The sequence below is a fragment of the Danio rerio genome, chromosome 22, assembly GCF_049306965.1.
Source record: "Danio rerio strain Tuebingen ecotype United States chromosome 22, GRCz12tu, whole genome shotgun sequence".
Taxonomy (NCBI): domain Eukaryota; kingdom Metazoa; phylum Chordata; class Actinopteri; order Cypriniformes; family Danionidae; genus Danio; species Danio rerio.
The window spans coordinates 315,001-334,528 of NC_133197.1; the positions used below are offsets into that span (position 1 = coordinate 315,001).

Below are 19,528 nucleotides of genomic sequence, written 5' to 3' on the forward strand. Positions count from 1 at the left end.
TATATATAGTATTTAATTATATGTATGTTTAGTATTTAATTATATATATATATATATTCACAAAAATACATTGTGTGGGTCAAAATTATTGGCTTTTCACCAAACATTTGAAAATTAAGTATAAATCATGTTTCATTGATTTATTTTGTAAGTTTCGCACAGTAAATATATCACATAGTTTTAAAAATATGATTTTTTTAGTTTCCTAAATGGTAAAACTGTTAATGTGGACACATCTCCATCATAAATTCATGGAACTACTACATGAACACAACTCGAATAATCAAACTCCAAACTGAAAATCAATAAACTACATGAGCATCACTGAGTGGGCCAGTGTCATATGAGGACACTGAACTTATCCAAACCACACACACACACACACACACACACACAAGCATACACACGCACGCACGCACACACACACACACGCACGCGCAGACGTGAGGCTGAAAGCTGTGCTCCATCAAACCATCACTTTAATGTCACACAAACAGCGAACACAGCAGCGGATCGGCTGGACTACACATTACCCAGCATGCCCTGTGCTAAAACAGTTACCCTGTACACAAATAGTGGTCTAAAAAATGCAAACCCCTCCCTGGTGACGAGTCGACCCCTACAAAACTAACACTCACAAAACCCGTGAAAAACACACAGCAAGCAGAAACACACACGGAGAGTTTGTCTGTCTGTCTGTCAGAGTCTGCGCGGGCTCGGGTGCCCGTTGTGGTAGAGCTTCTGCCGCACGTGGACCACATTATTAGCGGCGGCGTCTGGGGCGTCCTCGCGGCGCGTCTGCAGGCGTCTGCGCAGCTCCCGCAGGTTACAGACGCGAGAAACCCACCGCCATGACCTCCACACATCCCCGTCAGCTCCTGAACACACACACACATATACACACACACACACACATATATTAGCTGTGATGGGAGAGCTCCCTTATCCTCCACAGACAGCAGAAGATGCTCACAGGGCACTGACTGCACGCTCTTTAAAGCGCAGCGGCTGAAAACAGCGGACATGATGTGAATCTAAACAGACTAATAAAGTAATGTTCAACAAGTTACTATAAAAAACACGAGTAAATCTAATGAATCCGTTTCCAGTGCATGCGTCTCGTTATTTACATGTATCTGTATAGCAGCAGTGTGAATGAATGAATGAATGAATGAATGAATGAATGGATGGATGGATGGATGGACGAACAAATGACAGAATGAATGAATGAACGACAATGAATGAATGACAGTATGAATGATGAATAAATGACAATAAATGAATGAATGACAGAATGAATAAATCACAGAGTTAATGAATGAATGACAGAATGAATGAATGACAATAAATGAATGACCAAATGAATGGATGACAGAATGAATGGATGACCTAATGTATGGATGACTGAATGAATGGATGACAGAATGAATAAATGACTGAATGAATGGATGACTGAAAGAATGAATGAATGACAGAATGAATGAATGAATAACCAAATGAATTGGTGACAGAAATAATGAACGAATCAATGACCGAATGAATGAATAAATTGATGACCAAATAAATGAACGACAGAATGAATTGATGACAGCATGAATGAATAAATGAATGACAATAAATGTATGAATGATAGAATGAATGAATGACAATAAATGAATGACAGAATCAATGGATGACAGAATGAATAAATGACCGAATGAATGGATGACTGAATAAATAAATGACTGAATAAATGGATGACAGAATGAATAAATGACCAAATGCATGGATGACTGAATAAATGAATGACCGAATGAATGAATGACAGAATGAATGAATGACTGAATAAATGAATGACGAATAAATGAATGACTGAATAAATAAATGACGAATGAATGAATAAATGAATAAATTAATGAATGACTGAATAAATAAATGACGAATGAATGGATGATTGAATGAATGGATGACAGAATGAATAAATGACCAAATGCATGGATGACTGATTAAATGAATGACAGAATGAATGAATGACTGAATAAATGAATGACAGAATGAATGAATGACTGAATAAATGAATGACGAATGAATGAATGACTGAATAAATAAATGACGAATGAATGAATAAATTAATAAATTAATGAATGACAGAATAAATGAATGACCGAATTAATGGGTGACAGAAAAATTGAACGAATCAATGACCGAATGAATGAATGAATGAATTGATGACAAACTAAATGAATGACAGAATGAATGACAATGAATGAACGTATGACAATGAATGATTGAATGTATGACAATGAATGACAGAAATAATAAATGAATGACAGAAAGAAAAAAAAAAAGACAGAATGAATGACAATGAATGAATGGTTGACAGAATGAATGACAGAATTAATAAATAATTGAATGACTGAATGAATGAACGAATGAATGAATAAATGACAGAATGAATGAATGAGCAAACGAATGAATGATTGAATAAAAACAGAATGAATGAATGAATGAATGAATGAATGAATGAATGAATGAATGAATAATTGAATAACAGAATGAATGACAGAATGAATATATGACAGAATTAATGAATCAATGACAGAATGAATCAATGGATGACAGAACGAATGAGTCGAAGGTAACAGAGTTGACGATAAAATAGTTAAATGAATGAATGAATTCATGACAGAATGAATGACATAAATATTTGAATGAATGAATGAATGAATCACCATAGTGTCTGCTGCTCCTCCAGAAACGCAGTGCACAGTGAAAAGCACCGTCCAGCCACAGCAGGATCCAGCTGATGCAGAAGCCCATCAGGAGACCCAGAACCAGATCCAGCTCCTGTTTGCTCACGCTGCTGCCCGCTGGCGGGGCCCCGGAGCCTGCGGAGAGAGAGCCTGAGCCCTCGTACGGGATCACATACTCCACATGATGCCTACCAGAGAAGCAGAACATCAGAACATTACTGTACACTCAAGAAAACAATACAAAACTGGACCCCACATGATGACGACCAGAAGAGCAGAACATTTTCCCCATTCATTTTTAATTTAAACCTGTTATAATTAGAGTTGACAGTAACAGAGTTAAAGGTAACAAGATTGATGGTAACAGAGTCGATGAAAACAGGGTCAACGGTAACATAGTTGACGGTAACAGGGTAAACGAAAACAGAGTTGATGAAAACAGTTGACAGTACCAGTCAACAGTAACAAATTCGGCAGTAAAAGAGTCGACGGTTACAAAATCGAAGGTAACAGTGTTGACAAAAACAAAGTTGGTGAAAACAGAGTTGACAATAACAGAGTTGAAGGGAACAGCGTCGATACTAACAGAGTAGAGGAAACAGGGTCGCAGTAACAGGGTTGACGAAAACAGAGTTAGCGAAAACAGAGTTGATGATAACAGAGTTAAGCATGACAGGGTTGAGGGTAACGGGGTTGAGGGTAACAGGATTGAGGGTAAGAGGGTTAAGGAAAATGGGTTGAGGGTTACAGGATTGAGGGTAAGAGGGTTGAGGGTAACAGGGTTGAGGTAAACAGGATTGAGGGTAAGAGGGTTGAGGGTAACAGGGTTGAGGGTAACAGGGTTGAGGTAAACAGGATTGAGGGTAAAAGGGTTGAGGGTAAGAGAGTTGAGGGTAACGGGGTTGAGGGTAACAGGATTGAGGGTAAGAGGGTTGAGGGTAACGGGGTTGAGGGTAACAGGATTGAGGGTAAGAGGGTTGAGGGTAACAGGGTTGAGGTAAACAGGATTGAGGGTAAAAGGGTTGAGGGTAAGAGAGTTGAGGGTAACGGGGTTGAGGGTAACAGGATTGAGGGTAAGAGGGTTGAGGGTAACGAGGTTGAGGGTAAGAGGGTTGAGGGTAAGAGGGTTGAGGGTAACAGGATTGAGGGTAAGATGGTTGAGGGTAACGAGGTTGAGGGTAAGAGGGTTAAGGGAAACAGGGTTAAGGGTTACAGGATTGAGGGTAAGAGTGTTGAGGGTAACGGGGTTAAGGTAAACAGGATTGAGGGTAAAAGGGTTGAGGATAAGAGGGTTGAGGGTAAGAGGGTTGGGGGTAATGGGGTTGAGGGTAAGAGGGTTGAGGCTAAGAGGGTTGAGGGTAACAGGACTGAGGGTAAGATGGTTGAGGGTAACAGGATTGAGGGTAACAGGGTTTTGGGTAAGAGTGTTGAGGGTAACAGGGTTGACACACACACACACACACACACACTCACTCCAGCTGTTTATGTGTGGAGTTTGACATGTTTCTCCTCCTCAGTTGCTGCAGATGCTTGTTCTGCACGTTATCTTCGAGCGGGTTTCTGCACTATTCTGCGGTGCAGATTTATATATAGGTGTGTGGAGCACTGCTAGCGTCTGCATCTCTGGAGTGAACAGCAGAGCGCTGGCGTGGGTCTCAGTCTCCGTCAGACTCATCAGTGTGTGGGAGTGGATCTCTCCAGCTCTGCTCAGCTCGGCTCTGCTGTGTCTCTGTAATGCGACCTGCTCTTGTTTTCATCTGCTGATGTCCAGCGGTTCAGCAGTTCAGGTGTCCGGTGTTCAACAAGCTCTTCTCCATCACCTGTGACGGAGGCTCAGGTGAACAGCAACTCACCCAAATAACCCAAACCCAGCACTGGAAAACTACTGACCCCAACACCTGACTGTCTCCACAAACCTCCTCTCATGAGCGTCAGTGTGTCGTCAGGAGTCATGGGGGCTGCTTTTACACTGCCCGAGCGTGACGATTGACAGCAGAACACACACACCTGTCTATACTGACAGCACACGCTCACCTGTGCACATCCATCCCCTGATAATCATGTCTGTTTAGGTCATCTCCAATCAAAACCTGAGCTTCTGCATTTGGATTGGCTCCGTCTCTGATGATGTCAGTCTTAGCCACGCCCCTGTCACGTTAGTTTGCTGTGAGGGAATGATGCTCAGAAACACCGGCCTTCAGTCAGAGACGCTTCTCCATGTAAAGCCAGACATGGAGCTTTCCTGATGATCAACAGTGACATGGCGAACAGTGAACTGATCATGCGCTGTCATGCACACCATACACTGTTTGCTTTGGTTTTGTAAATATTTCCCAAAATGTGTGTCAAAACAAGATTAGTCTGCATAAATCATCACACTGGCTGAAACACAGAGAACTGTGACCTCAAAATCAGCCCAGAGTGGAGGAAACCGCCCCGACAGCACACACGGGTTCAATAAACAGGTGTTTTCAGCAAGAACAAAGAAGGCGTGTCTTACCTGCCGCAGGTGCAGTGACACACGCGCTCGGGTCCGCGCATGCGCGGCAGGATGAAGTTGTGAAATCGGTCCAGCAGCGCGTTCATGTCGGACACACACACGATGGCCTGGAAAACAGCAAAACTACTGCCATTTCCCCGCGATCAGCGCTTAAATCTGCACCGCAACATGCCTCTCCACAGAACAGCACACAATTATCAGTAAAGCTGAGCTGCAGGCAGGCAGAGTTATGTAATTCCTCAGCAGAATCTTCACACAGATCTTCTTACCAGCACCAGAACCGCTCCAGCCAGCATAAACATCATCTTCATCCACACAGCATCATCATCATCATCATCATCACGGCGCGGAGATGCTCCTCACAGAACACACACACACATCACCACCATCATCTTCATCACTTGAGACGGAATTCAGCTCATCTGACCACCGTCATCCTCATCTTCCGTCAAGCGGAGCTCATCCGCGCGGGTCTCCGGTGTTTGTGTGCCCGGCCAGAGGCGCTGTTTCCGGCGGAGCATCAGATGGCTCACCTGCGGCTCGCTCGGGTGTTCCTCCGCGCGCGGCTACAGCTCGCCTGTGTGCGTGTTCAAGCGTGTGTGTGTGTGTGTGTGTAAGTTAAGCTGCTGGACTCGGGCTGTATCGGATCTCAGATCAGTCCATTAGTTTAATGAGCAGCTCCTGCGTCAGGCTCATCTGGAATAACAGACCCGAGGAGGGCGCGCGCGCGCGCACACATTCACATCTACAGCGCGCGCTCATATCGGCCAGCTCAGCTCAGTTGATCTTATTGCAGAACTGCCAGTTAATGGAAGCTTACATCACAGAGACTGAAGAAATGCATATATTTCCACATTTATATGCGTCAGAAATGTATTGAAATATTTGATTTTGGCCTCTTTTATTTGACTTGTTTTGCTCCTGTTGCCTGTGTCAGATTTCATGTCATGTATAATATTTTACAGCATTAAATGACATGCATGAAGGTAAAAGTTGTAGTCAGCAGTTTTATGCATTTGTTAAATATTTAAAATACATGTAATGAAAGTTTGACATATTTGTGGATATATTGCTCCTCTGTTTGGGGAATGCTGATGTGTAGACTGTGATTGACGATGCTATAGTCAAGAGTTCATTACAGAACACCTCTGTGTTAATGACTGCAGTGTTGACTATGGTGAACTGACTAACTCTCATTAATACATACTGAAGGCGGCACGGTGGTGCAGCAGGTAGCACTGTCGCCTCACAGCAAGAAGGTCGCTGGTTTGAGTCTCGGCTGGGTCAGTTGGTGTTTCTGTGTGGAGTTTGCATGTTCTCCCTGTGTTGGCGTGGGTTTCCTCCGGGTGCTCCGGTTTCCCCCACAGTCCAAACACATGCGCTATAGGGGAACTGATCAACTACACTGGCCGTAGTGTATGAGGGTGTGTGAATGAGTGTGTATGGGGGTTTCCCAGCGCTGAGTTGGATAAAATATACATATGCTGGAATAGTTGGCGGTTCATTCCGCTGTGGCGATCCCTGAATAATAAAAGGACTAAGCCAAAGGAACATGAATGAATAACTCATACTGTGGTGTACTTTAGCTTGACTGTAGTAAACTGTGGTGTGTTGCAGTGTAATACACACTATAGCTGTAGACAACTGTTAATCGTTTACATTAGTATAGATGTCGTGTCGTGTACAATCCCTATGCAAATGAAGTGATTTTTGTAGTTTGGAGCAGTATTTAGTGAACTCATCTCTGTAAAATTGTACAGTTACTGGTCCCCTGTCAGTGTTAACTGGATTAATATAAGTAGATACTGAATATGAGTGTTTATAAAGCTGTCAACTGCTGAGTTACACTGAAAGACAGTCCATTTTTAAATCGTGACAGAAGTCGTCATATCCTGACAATTTAAGGGTGCTCAGTTGAGTTTCTGCAGGTTGTCAGAGTTTGAGACATGTTTAAGACGTGATGAGTGGAATTGTAGACTCATTAAGGGCTAAACGCTGAAGATTTTCTCAATGCTCCAGATGGAGAAGATTTTTATTTGCCCGATCAAAAGAATGAATATAATGAAACACATTTCCCCACACAATCATACAGTAATATTCAACTATTAAATAGTTTACATGTTTATAATACAGCTCTACCTCTCTCCACACTTTTCCCAACATAAACTTTCTTTAAAATAAAAGAACAAATGTTTAAGTTTATAATAAACTGAATGTATGCATGACAGTGTGTCCAGGTCGATGTGCACAGCAGTAAACAGACGGAGAAGGTTTAAACTAATGCTACTGTGAGGAAAATGATTCAACATTATGATGAATACAGTTAAACATGACCTTTTTAATCAAAAGTTTAAAGATGTATTGAGATGATTGCTGTGATTGTGTGGGGTTCGGTAGCAATACACGAACAGAGGAAAATGTAGACCTGTTTAAGAACAGATTTCAGACCTACAACACAATATTTCAGCACATTGAGGACTACTTTAGGCCTAAAATTAGAATTTTAAGATTTAAGACATTTACATTATTATTTTTTTAAGATTTATTTTTGGCCTTTTTGCCTTTATTATTATAGATAGGACAGTATCGAGACAGGAAGCAAAGTTGGAGAGAGAGGGAGGGGAAGGGGGTGTCCTCGAGCCGGGATTGGAGCTCGGGACACCCTGACGTGCCGCTGCACCATATGCCGGCGTGCTGACCACTAGCCTATTGCGCCGACTTTTAAGACAAGCGCCTGCAGACACCCTGAGCGAGCAGTTTTCCCCACACACTGTTGATCCGTCCGTCTGAAATCCAACTGCAGTGTATTTTGCCGGCACACATTATTCTGTAGGTCAACAATTCATCTGGACAAGTTATTCCCCTGTGAACACCAGCGCTTGTTCAGCTCATCTTCAGTCTGGGCGTCTGCTCGTCAGTTCAGATACTCTTACTGTGCGTTCACACCGAGAGCGGCAGACTCTGCCTACACAGCTCTGGCGGCGAGAGCGTCACTTCACTACACTGATCTGGCATCTACAGGAGCCGCTGCATCAGCAAATGAGTTGCGTTCCCTCATAAAAGCCAGATTTCCAGCGTGAAAATGTTGCGCATCTTATGGAATTGACTGAGATGTTGCGTGTGCTGGGGCTTTGCTCCACTTATCCAGCATGTGTCCATTCGTCTGCAGTACTCTGACACTGCACGAGTGTTTTGTCCTGTCTTCATGGTGCAGTGAGATTCCACAGCTATAGCATTAGTGCACAGCAGTCACTCGACAGTCCCTCGTCTAATGTCTGTCCCTGTAACATCGTAAATAACTGGAAATGCAGAGATCGCAATAGTCAAGCCCTTGGAAACATCTGTGGTCAGAAGCCACGTTCAGTGGACTGTGTTCTGGTAAAGTCTAGATGGGATACGCGGCCGGCCGGAGGTGGATATGCACATTAATACAGCAGCAGCAGAGTTGATGACACTGTATAATGAATATTTTACAGCGATGTGACGGCCGGGTTTAGGGCTGGGGTGAGAGTAAACGTTAAATATACAGTTAATTGGGTAATTTAATAGACAACATCAGTGATCCTCGGTACAGCTACTGTTTTTACGTTACTGTGACGGCCGGGTTTAGGGTTGGGTCAGGGGTAGACAACAATAAAATACATTAAATGTCAAATTTAATACATAATGGAAATAATTCTCGTTCACTTCCATCTGCAACCACATCCGATCTCACAACTACCAGGGGCTGCGTCCAAAACCATGTACTAACATACTATACAGTACGCTAAAGTCAGTGTGTGAGCCGAGTAGTGTGTCCGAATCCATAGAATTGGAAGATCAGAATGCGAGAAGTGCCCAGATGACTTACTATTTCCGGCGGGATTCTGGAGTGTGCATCCCATGCATGCTGCGCTATCCCATGATGCCCCGCGAGCGAATTCATGAATGGGAGTAAAGCAACGCAACTGACGGATGTAGTACGTCTGAATTCCACTCATACTGTATAGAGCGCACTCTCCTAACAGCCGAGTTGTACGTTTAAATTTAAATGCAGCACCTACTGAGTAGTAGGCGGTTTCGGACTCCTCTCAAGTCGGTGACTTCTGTGTTATGATTGGCTGCTGCTGAACCGCATCATAGCTCATTACCATAAAGTTGACTTGAGCTGCGTCCGAATCGGTCTACTCTGCCGGTACTTCATTTACATTTAAACGTACAACTCTGCCGTAAGAAAAGCTCATTCCATACTGTCTGAATGTGCCGGGGCGGACTTAACCAATAAGCGAGGAAAGGGAGCCAGGGGCCACAGACCAATATCTAGAAGCCTCTATTAATCACACAAATCTTTAGCACATTTTCTATCGTATGTTGTAAAATCTGCCTATAATCGTTACGATTTGAACGTCATTACTTCTTTTTCAAAAGCGAGGGCCCCCATGAATAATGGAACGTTCCCTCCGTAATGCGGTGTGAGCGCAGCGCTGCAGTGAATACACTGAGAGCTAGTGTTGTTCACTTCAGAGACTTTTCAGACGCTCCGTCACCAAACTTTCAAAAAGCGAACATTACGTGTAAATCTACTGCCTTTACCTGTACAATAGGCAGATAAGGGTTCCCTTCAATATTTAAACCTATAAAATATACTTCATATATATATATACACACACTTTTAACATTGTTTAATTTTCAAAAATGCTAGAGCCCCCAAATCACTAAGCCCACTAAGAGCTGTGAATGTGCGCAGTATGAACGGAACTCAGGTGTCATGGTCACATGACCTACCCGCGTCAGTTGTATTGCTTCACTCCCATTCATAAATTTTCTGGCGGGGCATTATGGGATAGCGTAGAGTCCATCTGATGCGCACTTCTGAATCTCGCTGGTAGTCGGTCGTCCGGGTACTTCTCACATAGCGATTTTCATATTCTATGAATTCAGACACATTATGCTGACGGTTTTTAGTGTACTATATAGTATGGAAGTGTGCGATTACGGATGTAGCCTTGAGTTCAACGCTCTTCGACGCCCACACACTGGCACAGACACGCTGCTGGCTCACATTGATACTGAATGACTTCCAGCTACTTTGACGCTCTCGCCACCATAGGTGCGAACGCACATTTAGCCACGCCCCTTTTAGAAATACTTTGCTGTGGTAATGAGCAAAACGCAAGCCCCGCCCCCTACTCAATATTCAGCTTCAACAGGAAGCAGATCAACACACTGAAATAAACCCCCGCAGTCTTCAAGACACCAAAGCACTCAGCAAGCCCCGCCTCCTTTCAATATCACCGCCCTCATTACTAGACACGCCCCTCATTGCTGATTGGCTGAAGTGTGTGTTGAGAATGTGAGGATGCACAAGTGTCAGAAACACAGCACACATGAGCAGCAGCAGGCGTGCGGTTAACATCAGCCATGCTTTATTCACTCACTCCATCGCTCATCGAGAGCGCAATATTTACAAAAATAATAATGTCAGGCACTCTGGGCTGCGTCAGGTACAATTACAGACTCATCATCATCATCATCATCATCATCATCATCATTTACACAACTGAAGAGAGGGAGGCAGACAGACGGACGTCCTCCGAGGGCTTCACACCCTCATTAAATAAGAAAAAGAAAACTTCATGAGAAAGCAAAGGTGTGGAGCTGTCGTCCTCCACCTGACGGAGGTGTGTGTGTGTGTGTGCTGGGGTCAGAGGTCTCACACACACACTCTGCTGCGGTCAGTAAAAGCAGACGCTGTGCAGGAACGGCCGATGGCTCTTCTCCTCGAACTCCTGCAGCAGCTCGTCCATCTCGTTCTCCATATCGTCTGTGTGCTGAATCTGACACACACACACACACACACACACACACACACACACACACATCAACACATTATTCTGCACTGATAACTCAAGACTACACAAAAACATCAAACCTGCAGACAACACTGTGTGTGTGTGTGTGTGTGTGAGAGAGGGAATAAGAGTGTGTGTGTTTGAGAGAGAGAGTGTGTGTGTGTGTGTGTGGTATGTAGTGTTGTATACATGTCTGACTGTGTGTATAGTGTGTCTGTGTAAGTGTGGTGTGAATTGTGTGTGTGTGTATTGGGTGAATGTCTATATGTGCATGTGTGTATGTGTCATTTGTATGTGTGTGTGTGCGCATGTAAATGGTGTGCGTGTGTAAGGTGTGTCTGAGTGTATGTTGTGTGTGTGTTTGACTGTGTAACTTGTGTGTGTGCATGTAAATGGTGTGTGTGTGTGTTTGTGTAAGATGTGTCTGAGTGTGTGTGTGTGCATGTGAATGGTGTGTATATGGTGTGTCTGAGTGTGTGTGTGTGTGTGTGTGTGTGTGTGTGTGTGCATGAAAATGGTGTGTGTGTGTGTGTAAGATATGTCTGAGTGTGTGTGTGTGTGTGTGCATGAAAATGGTGTGTATATGGTGTGTGTGTGTGTAAGATATGTCTGAGTGTGTGTGTGTGTGTGTGCATGAAAATGGTGTGTGTATATGGTGTGTGTGTGTGTGTAAGATATGTCAGTGTATGTTGTGTGTGTGTGTGTGTGTGTGTGTGTGTGCATGAAAATGGTGTGTGTGTGTAAGATATGTCTGAGTGTATGTTGTGTGTGTGTTTGACTGTGTATGGTGTGTGTGCGCATGTGAATGGTGTCTGTGTGCGTGGAAGGTGTGTCTGAGTGCATGTGAATGTTGTGTGTGTATGATGTATGTGTAAGATGTGTCTGATGTGTTTGTGTGTGTTTGGTGTGTGTGTGTGTATGGTGTTTATGAATGGTTGTCTGAGAGTTTAAGTCTGAGCGTATGGTTGGTGTTTGTGTGTGTGGGGTATGTCTGAATATTTGTGTATGGTATAAGTGTGTGTATGTGAATGCTTGTGTGTATCTGTGTGTGTGTGTGTGTGTGTTGTGCTGCAGTACTCACACACTGGCAGAGTTCACAGATGAGGAAAGCTCCGAGCGTCGCCTCTTCATGATTATCCTGAATGTCCACATTGATGACATGAACCGGCTGGAACGACTCCTGCTCACGAGAGTTCAGGTCTGACACACACACACACACACACACACACACACACACACACAGTATATTTATTTGTTGTGTATGATGTATGTGTGTGCACATGTTTTTGTGTCCCTGTGGGGACGTGTGTGTGTGTGTGTGTGTGTCCGCTCACCCTCCAGCACCTGGTCGTAGACTCGCTCCTCACAGGTGATCACCAGGTCAAACTGGTCTCTGCAGCTCTGGAAGCGTTCTGGACGAGACTTGATGCGCTTGTTGCGGTCCAGCATGTGCAGGATGCCGTTCTGTGTGTATCTGAGCAGCACGCGGTCAAGGAAAACACACACACACACACACACAGCAGAACGTCCGCTTGACTCATTCAGGCTAATGATCTGTGTTTCTGCACTAGTGTACACTGACAGCAGCAGATCTCTCACGTATGAGCTACTGAACAGTGATATACGGCATTTATTAGAGCTCATAAAGGTGTGAAATCATGCAAATCTGCACACCACAAACACATTTCAAACGTCTGAATAAAGAAGGCTTGTGGAGTGAGAGAAATGAAACCCTGAATAAACACCTCAGTCAGATAAACCAACAAACCAGACTGATGACAGCAGGAGAGAGCAGCGCAGGCCGTCTTCATCATCAGTCCTTCAACAACACACTATACACCAGCTTCTCCTTCCCCAGCCTGTCTGTCTGTCTAGTGTTCAAGTGCAGATACCGGTCCGCTCTTAAAGGGACAGGACACAATAATAACAATAATTCAGGTCATAATAAGGTCATTTCTCCTCCTGTTCCAAACCTGCGGGTCTCTCTCTCCTGCTGAACACTGAAGATATTCTGAAGGAAACTAAACTCTACTGTTCAGAAATCAATTCAGCATTCTTCTAAATATCTGCTATTGTGTTCATCAGCTGTAATATCAGTGCTGGAGATATGAAGACGTCTGATTAAGATTTAAATTATTCAAATAAACAGAGTTTATGCAAAACACACGTCTGCTAACCGGCTGAGAACCGTCCTGTGTTAAGCTGATTTCGGGAACGGGTTTGTTCTCGCTTTAAGCATCAACATTTTGCAGAAAATCGAGAATTTAAAGAGATCCAAGAGTCTTAAAGGGACAGTTCACCCCAATAAACATGCACTCATCATTTACTCTCCTACATGCTGCTCCTAACCTTCACGGGTTTCTCCTGTTGAACACAATAGGAGGTCAATGGTTACAGGTTTTCAGCATTCTACAAAATATCTTCTTTAGTGTTCCACTAGTCTGAAACTGTCCCTGAATGAGCGTGTGACTCATTACTATGGTATAAACGCCGAGCGACACTATTAAACCACACCTGACGTCTCGAGATCAGCACACCCGAGACTCATCTGCACTCTCTCCAGCACTGGCTGAGCACGAGCGCTACTGCAGGAGTAACACAGAGTTCTGATGTGGGAAACTCACCGCATGTGTTTGTAGTGTAAATATTACCGACGGCTGCTTTTCAGAAATGCTGCATGAAGCTTGGAAACCTTGATGAACATTTCGCTTTGAATTAGTGGAGTCTAAAAGCCACACAGAATCTGTTTGGTTATTCATGCAGAGAAGTTCAATTAATAATAATAATATGTAATGAATTAAAGAAAGCTGCAGAACTATATGGAGTGTTTTTGGGAGTTTAGGACCAGTAACCCTTTATTAAAACGACATCTTAAAGGAATAGTTCAGGCAAACATTTTAATTCTCATTATTTACTGTCCATCATGCGGTTTTAAACCAGTCCTGGAGGGCCGCTGACCTGCATATTTTACTTCCGACCCCAATTAAACACACCTGAAGCAGCTCATCAAGCTCTCTGCATATACTAAAGCTCCGGGAAGGTGTGTTGAAGGAAGCTGGAGTTAAACTATGCAGGACACCGGCCCTTCAGGACCGAGTTTGGACACCCGAAACCTTTCTTTATTCTGTTGAACACAAAAGAAGATATTGTGAAGAATGCTGAAACCTGTAACCATTGACTTTAATTGTAGGAAAAGCAAACACAATGGAAGTCAATGGTTACCGGTTTTCTACAAAGACAAGCGGAAGTCTGAAATGACAATTTTGGCTGAATTGTCCCTTTAACTTAATTTTATTAAGACGTAGGAGTGCGAATTTAAACACGTGTTTGGTAAATAAAGCTACAATATTTAACTACTAAAAGACTAGTAAATAGTACTTTAGAAACTGAACCATACACTAAACATCGAAACGTTTGCACATTACTCAATAATAAAACTGAAATACCCATTAAAAGGCTGAATACATGTACATGCAGACACATTTGTAAATTATTCATTAATATAGCCAGAAAAATGCATACACACTGTAAAAACAATCCAGAATTCTAGGGTTTATTTCCAGCAGATGGAAATAATAATAATAACGGGTTAGGGTTTAACGGCTGTTAAATTACAGAAATTAAATTACAGAAATTTAATGTAAAACAACAGATATTAAATTTAAATTAATTTTCGTTTAATTTAATTTCCGTCATTTTACACTATATTTCTGTAATTTTTTTTTTTACGGCACTGCCGGGAATAAACTGTAAAATTACAGATTTGTTTTACAGTGTGTGTGTGTGTGTGTGTGTATAATGAACACACAACCTGAACTGACCCTGAACACATTATTAGAGCTTTTTTGTGCATGAAAGTGTTCCTGTAGCTTCCTAACATTACGACTGATCCTGCTGTCTGTAGAGGATCAGAAAGCTCTCATATCTTCATTCGTGTTTGAAGATGAACGGGTTTGGAGCGAGTAATTAATAACGAAGGTTCATTTTTGTGTGAACTGCCCCTTTAAGGTGACCGTTTCCAGGTCCTCGCCTCAACTCATCTCAATAGAGAGAAATGTGCATGTATGACCCGTTCTGCCATCATCAGCACCGCTAAAGACGATCTTATCCTAAAACATGGTGTACATACAGTCTCTGGACCGCCTTAAAGGGGCAGCTCAGCCAAACATGGTCATTTACTCAGTTTTACTTCTTCTGTTAAACACAAAGCGAGATATTCTGAAGAATGCTGGACAAAAACAGACACGGACATCTGCAGTAAGACAAAAAACCCAACAGAATTACCCAGAATATCTTCATTTGTGTTCAACAGAAGAAATCGACTTAAAAGGGTTTGTTTTCAGCATTTACATCCTTTACAAACGGCCCCTTTAAATACATTAGTTATACTTGTTATCTTATCTGAACTTCAGATATTAGATATGAATCACAAGGATCTCTGCTAGCGTTACAGCTCACTGTGAGGGTAAATCAGTGCCATTATTTAAGCCTGTTTATAGTCGGATAGAGCACTTAGGGCAGATACTGCGGTGCGTGACGGCAGAATAAGCAAGAAAACTACTAAACTAGTTCACTCTAGTCTGGAAAAACCCAACACGAGAGACGCATTGCTAATAAATAACGCTATTGTGTCTCGATTTAACACTTTAGATTAGTGACGGCTGCTTCTGAAACACTGCTTCATGAAGCTGCGGAACCTTCGTCATTAAACTGCGTCCTGAATGTTCAGTTTTGAATCAGTGGTTCAGATCTCATGCGATTTCAGTAAACAAGGCTGTCAGAACGGTTTCCAAAAGTAATTTCTCCACTAGGGGGTGATCTGTGCGATACCATACAATGCACATCACTCACGCATGTTCACTCAGATCGCCCTCTAGTGGAGAATCACTGAACGGGTTTCAGTTATAACTGACCACAGATCAGCTTCACTAGTTTATGCTCATTTTAAGTGAGGAATTACCTAAATTAAAAGGAGTAATAGCTAATAGTCTCTTGTTGGCCTGAGATATACTATGTATTACAGTGGTCTCTCGCTTTTCGCAGCTTTGTGGATTTTCTTTGTGTAGTTTGACATGCTGTTTTCTACAGCGCACTGTGTTCTGCATTCTGATTGGCAGTATACCATTGTCGATCAATCTCCGTGCCGTATCACAGAATGCGCTCAGCTTGTCAAATCTGCATAAATCTTGTATCGCTAGCAGTGTGGCTCTGAAGTGCTGGACTGTGTTTGCAAGTTCTCCCGACACAATGACGACAAAACCTTCTGCACTGTCAAAGAAGCCTGCGGTAGCTTTTTTTCCCCCCACAAAGTTTGGCATTTGTGATGCAGCAAGTCTAGAGACTGTCGTGTACACTTTGATTTTATATTAAATTTACTTTAACGTGAGATACGACTAAAAAGGGGTCATAACCTTCTAGGGCCCAAGTGTCCACATATGTGGACGGCACATTTTAGCTCTTTAGTGGCTGTTTAAAACACTTTGAATGTTTTATATTTGGTTACAGATGGGAAAAAAAATTTTGTTTTTACTCTCTGATAATTAAAACAAATAATAATAAAAAAAAAGTTAAATTTGCATAAATTTTTTTTTGGATAATTTAAAAAAAAATGTTTTATGTAAATAGGGACCACGAGTCCACACATATAGCCATCATTTCCTTTAAAAGTATATCATATCAAAAAAATATACTTAGATCTTTATTCTAATTAGGTTACAATAAGCTCAAAGAGCAAAAAGAAATTAAAAATGCATGTAAAAAACACCTCGGGCCTGAAGAGGTTAAACAAATATTTTCTCATTTCAAATGAGCAGCGGCGCGACCCAGAAACAAGACCATACGTCACCAATGTCAGGACTTAACTTACTTTTCTACGAAGGTTTGAGCTTTGCGAGTGTTTAAACGAGAGAGTAAAGTGTAAAAATGTTAATGCCTGTCTGAGAAAAGTGTGTAGTTACAGCCTTAAGACATCTATAATAACTGTACAGAAACAAAGCGGACTACTTGGCAGGTTTCACCTATTGCGGGGTATTCTTAGAACGTAACTCTCGTGAATAACGAGGGACTACTGTATATCATCTTTAAATCAAATTACATAATAAATGCCGCTTACGTGAGGCGGCTGCAATGCAGCGTCTATGAGGGCGGGACTGTAAATTCAACGCTGATTTCTCTTTCATCTGATGTTTATCAGACTGTTTCTTACTCATTTGTCAGCATATGGGAATACTAAAGTATCTGAGGTTCATCAAATATTGCTTCTGAAAAATTCAAACATGTGAACAGGCTCCATGTGCTTGAAGGTTAGTGCTGCATGCTTTGCCTAATTCTGCTCGCATTGACAGCTTCGCCCAGCAGGCGGCGCCAGCATGTGCTGTTCCAGGCGTACTGAAACAGTGACTCGGTCTACACAGAGATTAACTCAAAGCTTTTAAAAGCGTAATTTCTCCCTGCACTACTTGCGATCAGGGTGCCAATTACAGGGCGGTTTGGGGGAGATTGACCCTGCTGATCCACCCTGATGGACATCACAAGATGTTTGAGGGAGTCAGCCCTTTAACACTGAGCTTTTTCTGAGCTGATTCTTAAATAATAGTGTTAATAACGAAATAATATGAATATAGATTTGACCACCCCTATAATGGCATGATGAATAATCGTGCTTATTAGTCTCAGCAGGAATCATCCAGCAGTGTGAACCTGACAGATCTGGAGCAGCGATGGACACTTTTCTTGTAAGACCGGTGTTTGTATGAACATGCAGCCTTAAATTAAATTAGACGCACAGCTTGAATAGTTACAAGTTAGCGGATGTCAAAATACATCAAATATCCCTCAAAACACTGAAAACGTAAATACGTCTTATTAATAAATTTGATGTCATTTAAATAGACTTGATTCACTGAAAACTTAATAAAACGTGGACCCCCCTGATCGCCAGTGTATAGTTCACACGCTGCTTGTGATCAGATCACTGACAGCACGTCTTCATACTAGCTGGAATAATTCACTGTAAATAAATCAAATTTAAACGCGTAATAAATTAAGTCTGCCTATGTGCCATCAGTAATCTACTAAACATCGTGTTGTTCTGTATTCTGAGGAATATTAAGCTAATATTAAGAACTACATGAGGACGTGAACTCATCTGATGAACTATTCCTGTGACCCAAACTATTGAAGTCATGCATTATGTGTCTTATTTAGCACGCGGTGTGTGTTCATTCAGGACCCTCGCTAATAATCAGGGGTTTGCTCTGCTGCGGGCGTCTCTGAATCGGGTGTGTTTCAGTGTGTGCGCTCGGGATACAGTTCCTTGTCTTTACGGACCAAGTCGTTGTACATCTGCTCATAAGTGGTTTTGAAGTCGTAAATGTTGGGTTTGTCCGGTGCGGGTCCAGGGAGTTTCACATGTGTCCCTGTGCCGAAGGAGCGCACGTCGAACCCTCGCTTGCTGTAGAAATAAGAGAGACAGTGAGCAGATCAGATCATTAACACACCTGAAACACCCTGTCTAAACCTGCGCAGACTCTCCTGACCTACTTAAACCCACCAGACTCACCTGAGGACGCTAGTTAATCTGGCTAACAAAGAGTGCTCTCTCTCTGGAAATCTGTACTACATTAGTATGGTGATGAAAGCTAGCGTTAATAACATCATTGAACCATTAAAACGAGTATATTTCACTGGTTTCCAGCGTGTTTTGGGACACATTCCACTGTGATTTATTCACTTTAACTGGCCACCATCAGAAGGCAAATAAATGACCAGATGAAACCCAAAGATCTGTGTGTTAAAAGCTCTCTGATGTCCGTGATGATCATTAGAGAACGCTTTGTGGTGGTTCCTATCGCTGTTCAGCGTGGAGAGCTGTGGTTTTACCTCCTAAGTGAGCCAAACTTTCATATTTATATCAAAATAACGCTAAAGGCTCTTTATCCTGGCTACGGTTCCCTCAGGATCTTCTCTTGACTCAATTCTACGCGTTATTTTAGCCAGTAAATGTGCAAATCTTCGTCCTCTTCCGTGTTCGGGACGCGTTTGTTTTCTCTAAGTTAACGTTAAATCGGCGCGAATGTGAAATCTGTTCTTCTCTAAATGAACCTCAGCTGTTTCTCGGTATCTGAACACCTCGGTTTGCCGAAAACACCGAGCTGACGGGAATACACCGGTGAGCGGATGGACGGGTCTCGCCGGGGGTTTTCGGTGATTTGCTTCTCGTCGTTACCTCAGGATGTTGTGCGCTTCCATGCTGCGGTTCTGGTTGCTGGAGCACACGACCGCGACACGCAGCGGATGAGGCGGCATCGCTATCTAAACCCGGACAGAAATGAGCAGCTCTGCGGGAAACGCTTCGACGCGAGAGCTCGGTTCGACAGATCTACCGGATCCGCGGACAGGAAGAAAATGGCGGAGACGCTGCGCAGCTGTCAGCGAGGCGTCACAATAGGGGGAGGAGCAGTGGG

At 42.8% G+C, this 19,528-nt stretch overlaps 2 protein-coding genes across 6 annotated transcripts; both read right to left on the bottom strand.

The window, feature by feature from the left end:
- Window positions 1-462: 462 nt before the first annotated feature.
- Window positions 463-5,944, bottom strand: tmem240b (transmembrane protein 240b). Of its 4 annotated transcripts, none has more exons than XM_003200912.7 (4): window positions 5,502-5,944; window positions 5,233-5,339; window positions 2,712-2,920; window positions 463-878 (listed from the first exon to the last, which is right to left on the bottom strand). In XM_003200912.7, exons 1-4 carry the CDS (start codon window positions 5,541-5,543, stop codon window positions 700-702), a joined length of 537 nt encoding a protein of 178 aa, XP_003200960.1. In that variant the 5' UTR covers window positions 5,544-5,944; the 3' UTR covers window positions 463-699. The 4 variants fall into 4 exon arrangements, with proteins under 4 accessions (XP_003200960.1, XP_073792948.1, XP_021325146.1 ...); XM_073936847.1 differs by having other exon boundaries at window positions 4,206-5,339; XM_021469471.3 differs by adding an exon at window positions 4,206-4,552 and having other exon boundaries at window positions 4,767-5,944.
- A 4,671-nt stretch (window positions 5,945-10,615) lies between these two features.
- Window positions 10,616-19,474, bottom strand: ssu72 (SSU72 homolog, RNA polymerase II CTD phosphatase). Of its 2 annotated transcripts, none has more exons than XR_012397335.1 (5): window positions 19,291-19,474; window positions 14,157-18,516; window positions 12,398-14,005; window positions 12,145-12,263; window positions 10,616-11,048 (listed from the first exon to the last, which is right to left on the bottom strand). XR_012397335.1 is itself a non-coding variant. In NM_200728.1 (5 exon segments), coding segments are annotated over 5 exon segments (585 nt in total). In that variant the 5' UTR covers window positions 19,371-19,439; the 3' UTR covers window positions 10,616-10,946.
- Window positions 19,475-19,528: the final 54 nt, after the last annotated feature.

Excerpts from the sequence above, each read along its gene's own strand:
- tmem240b (XM_003200912.7), bottom strand. The coding sequence starts at position 5,543 with ATGAAGATGATGTTTATGCTGGCTGGAGCGGTTCTGGTGCTG. Across the intron at positions 5,340-5,501 it reads CTGGAGCGGTTCTGGTGCTG|GCCATCGTGTGTGTGTCCGA; the intron begins GTAAGAAGATCT and ends GCTGTTTTCCAG. Across the intron at positions 879-2,711 it reads GAGGAGCAGCAGACACTATG|GAGCTGACGGGGATGTGTGG; the intron begins GTGATTCATTCA and ends GTGTGTGTTCAG.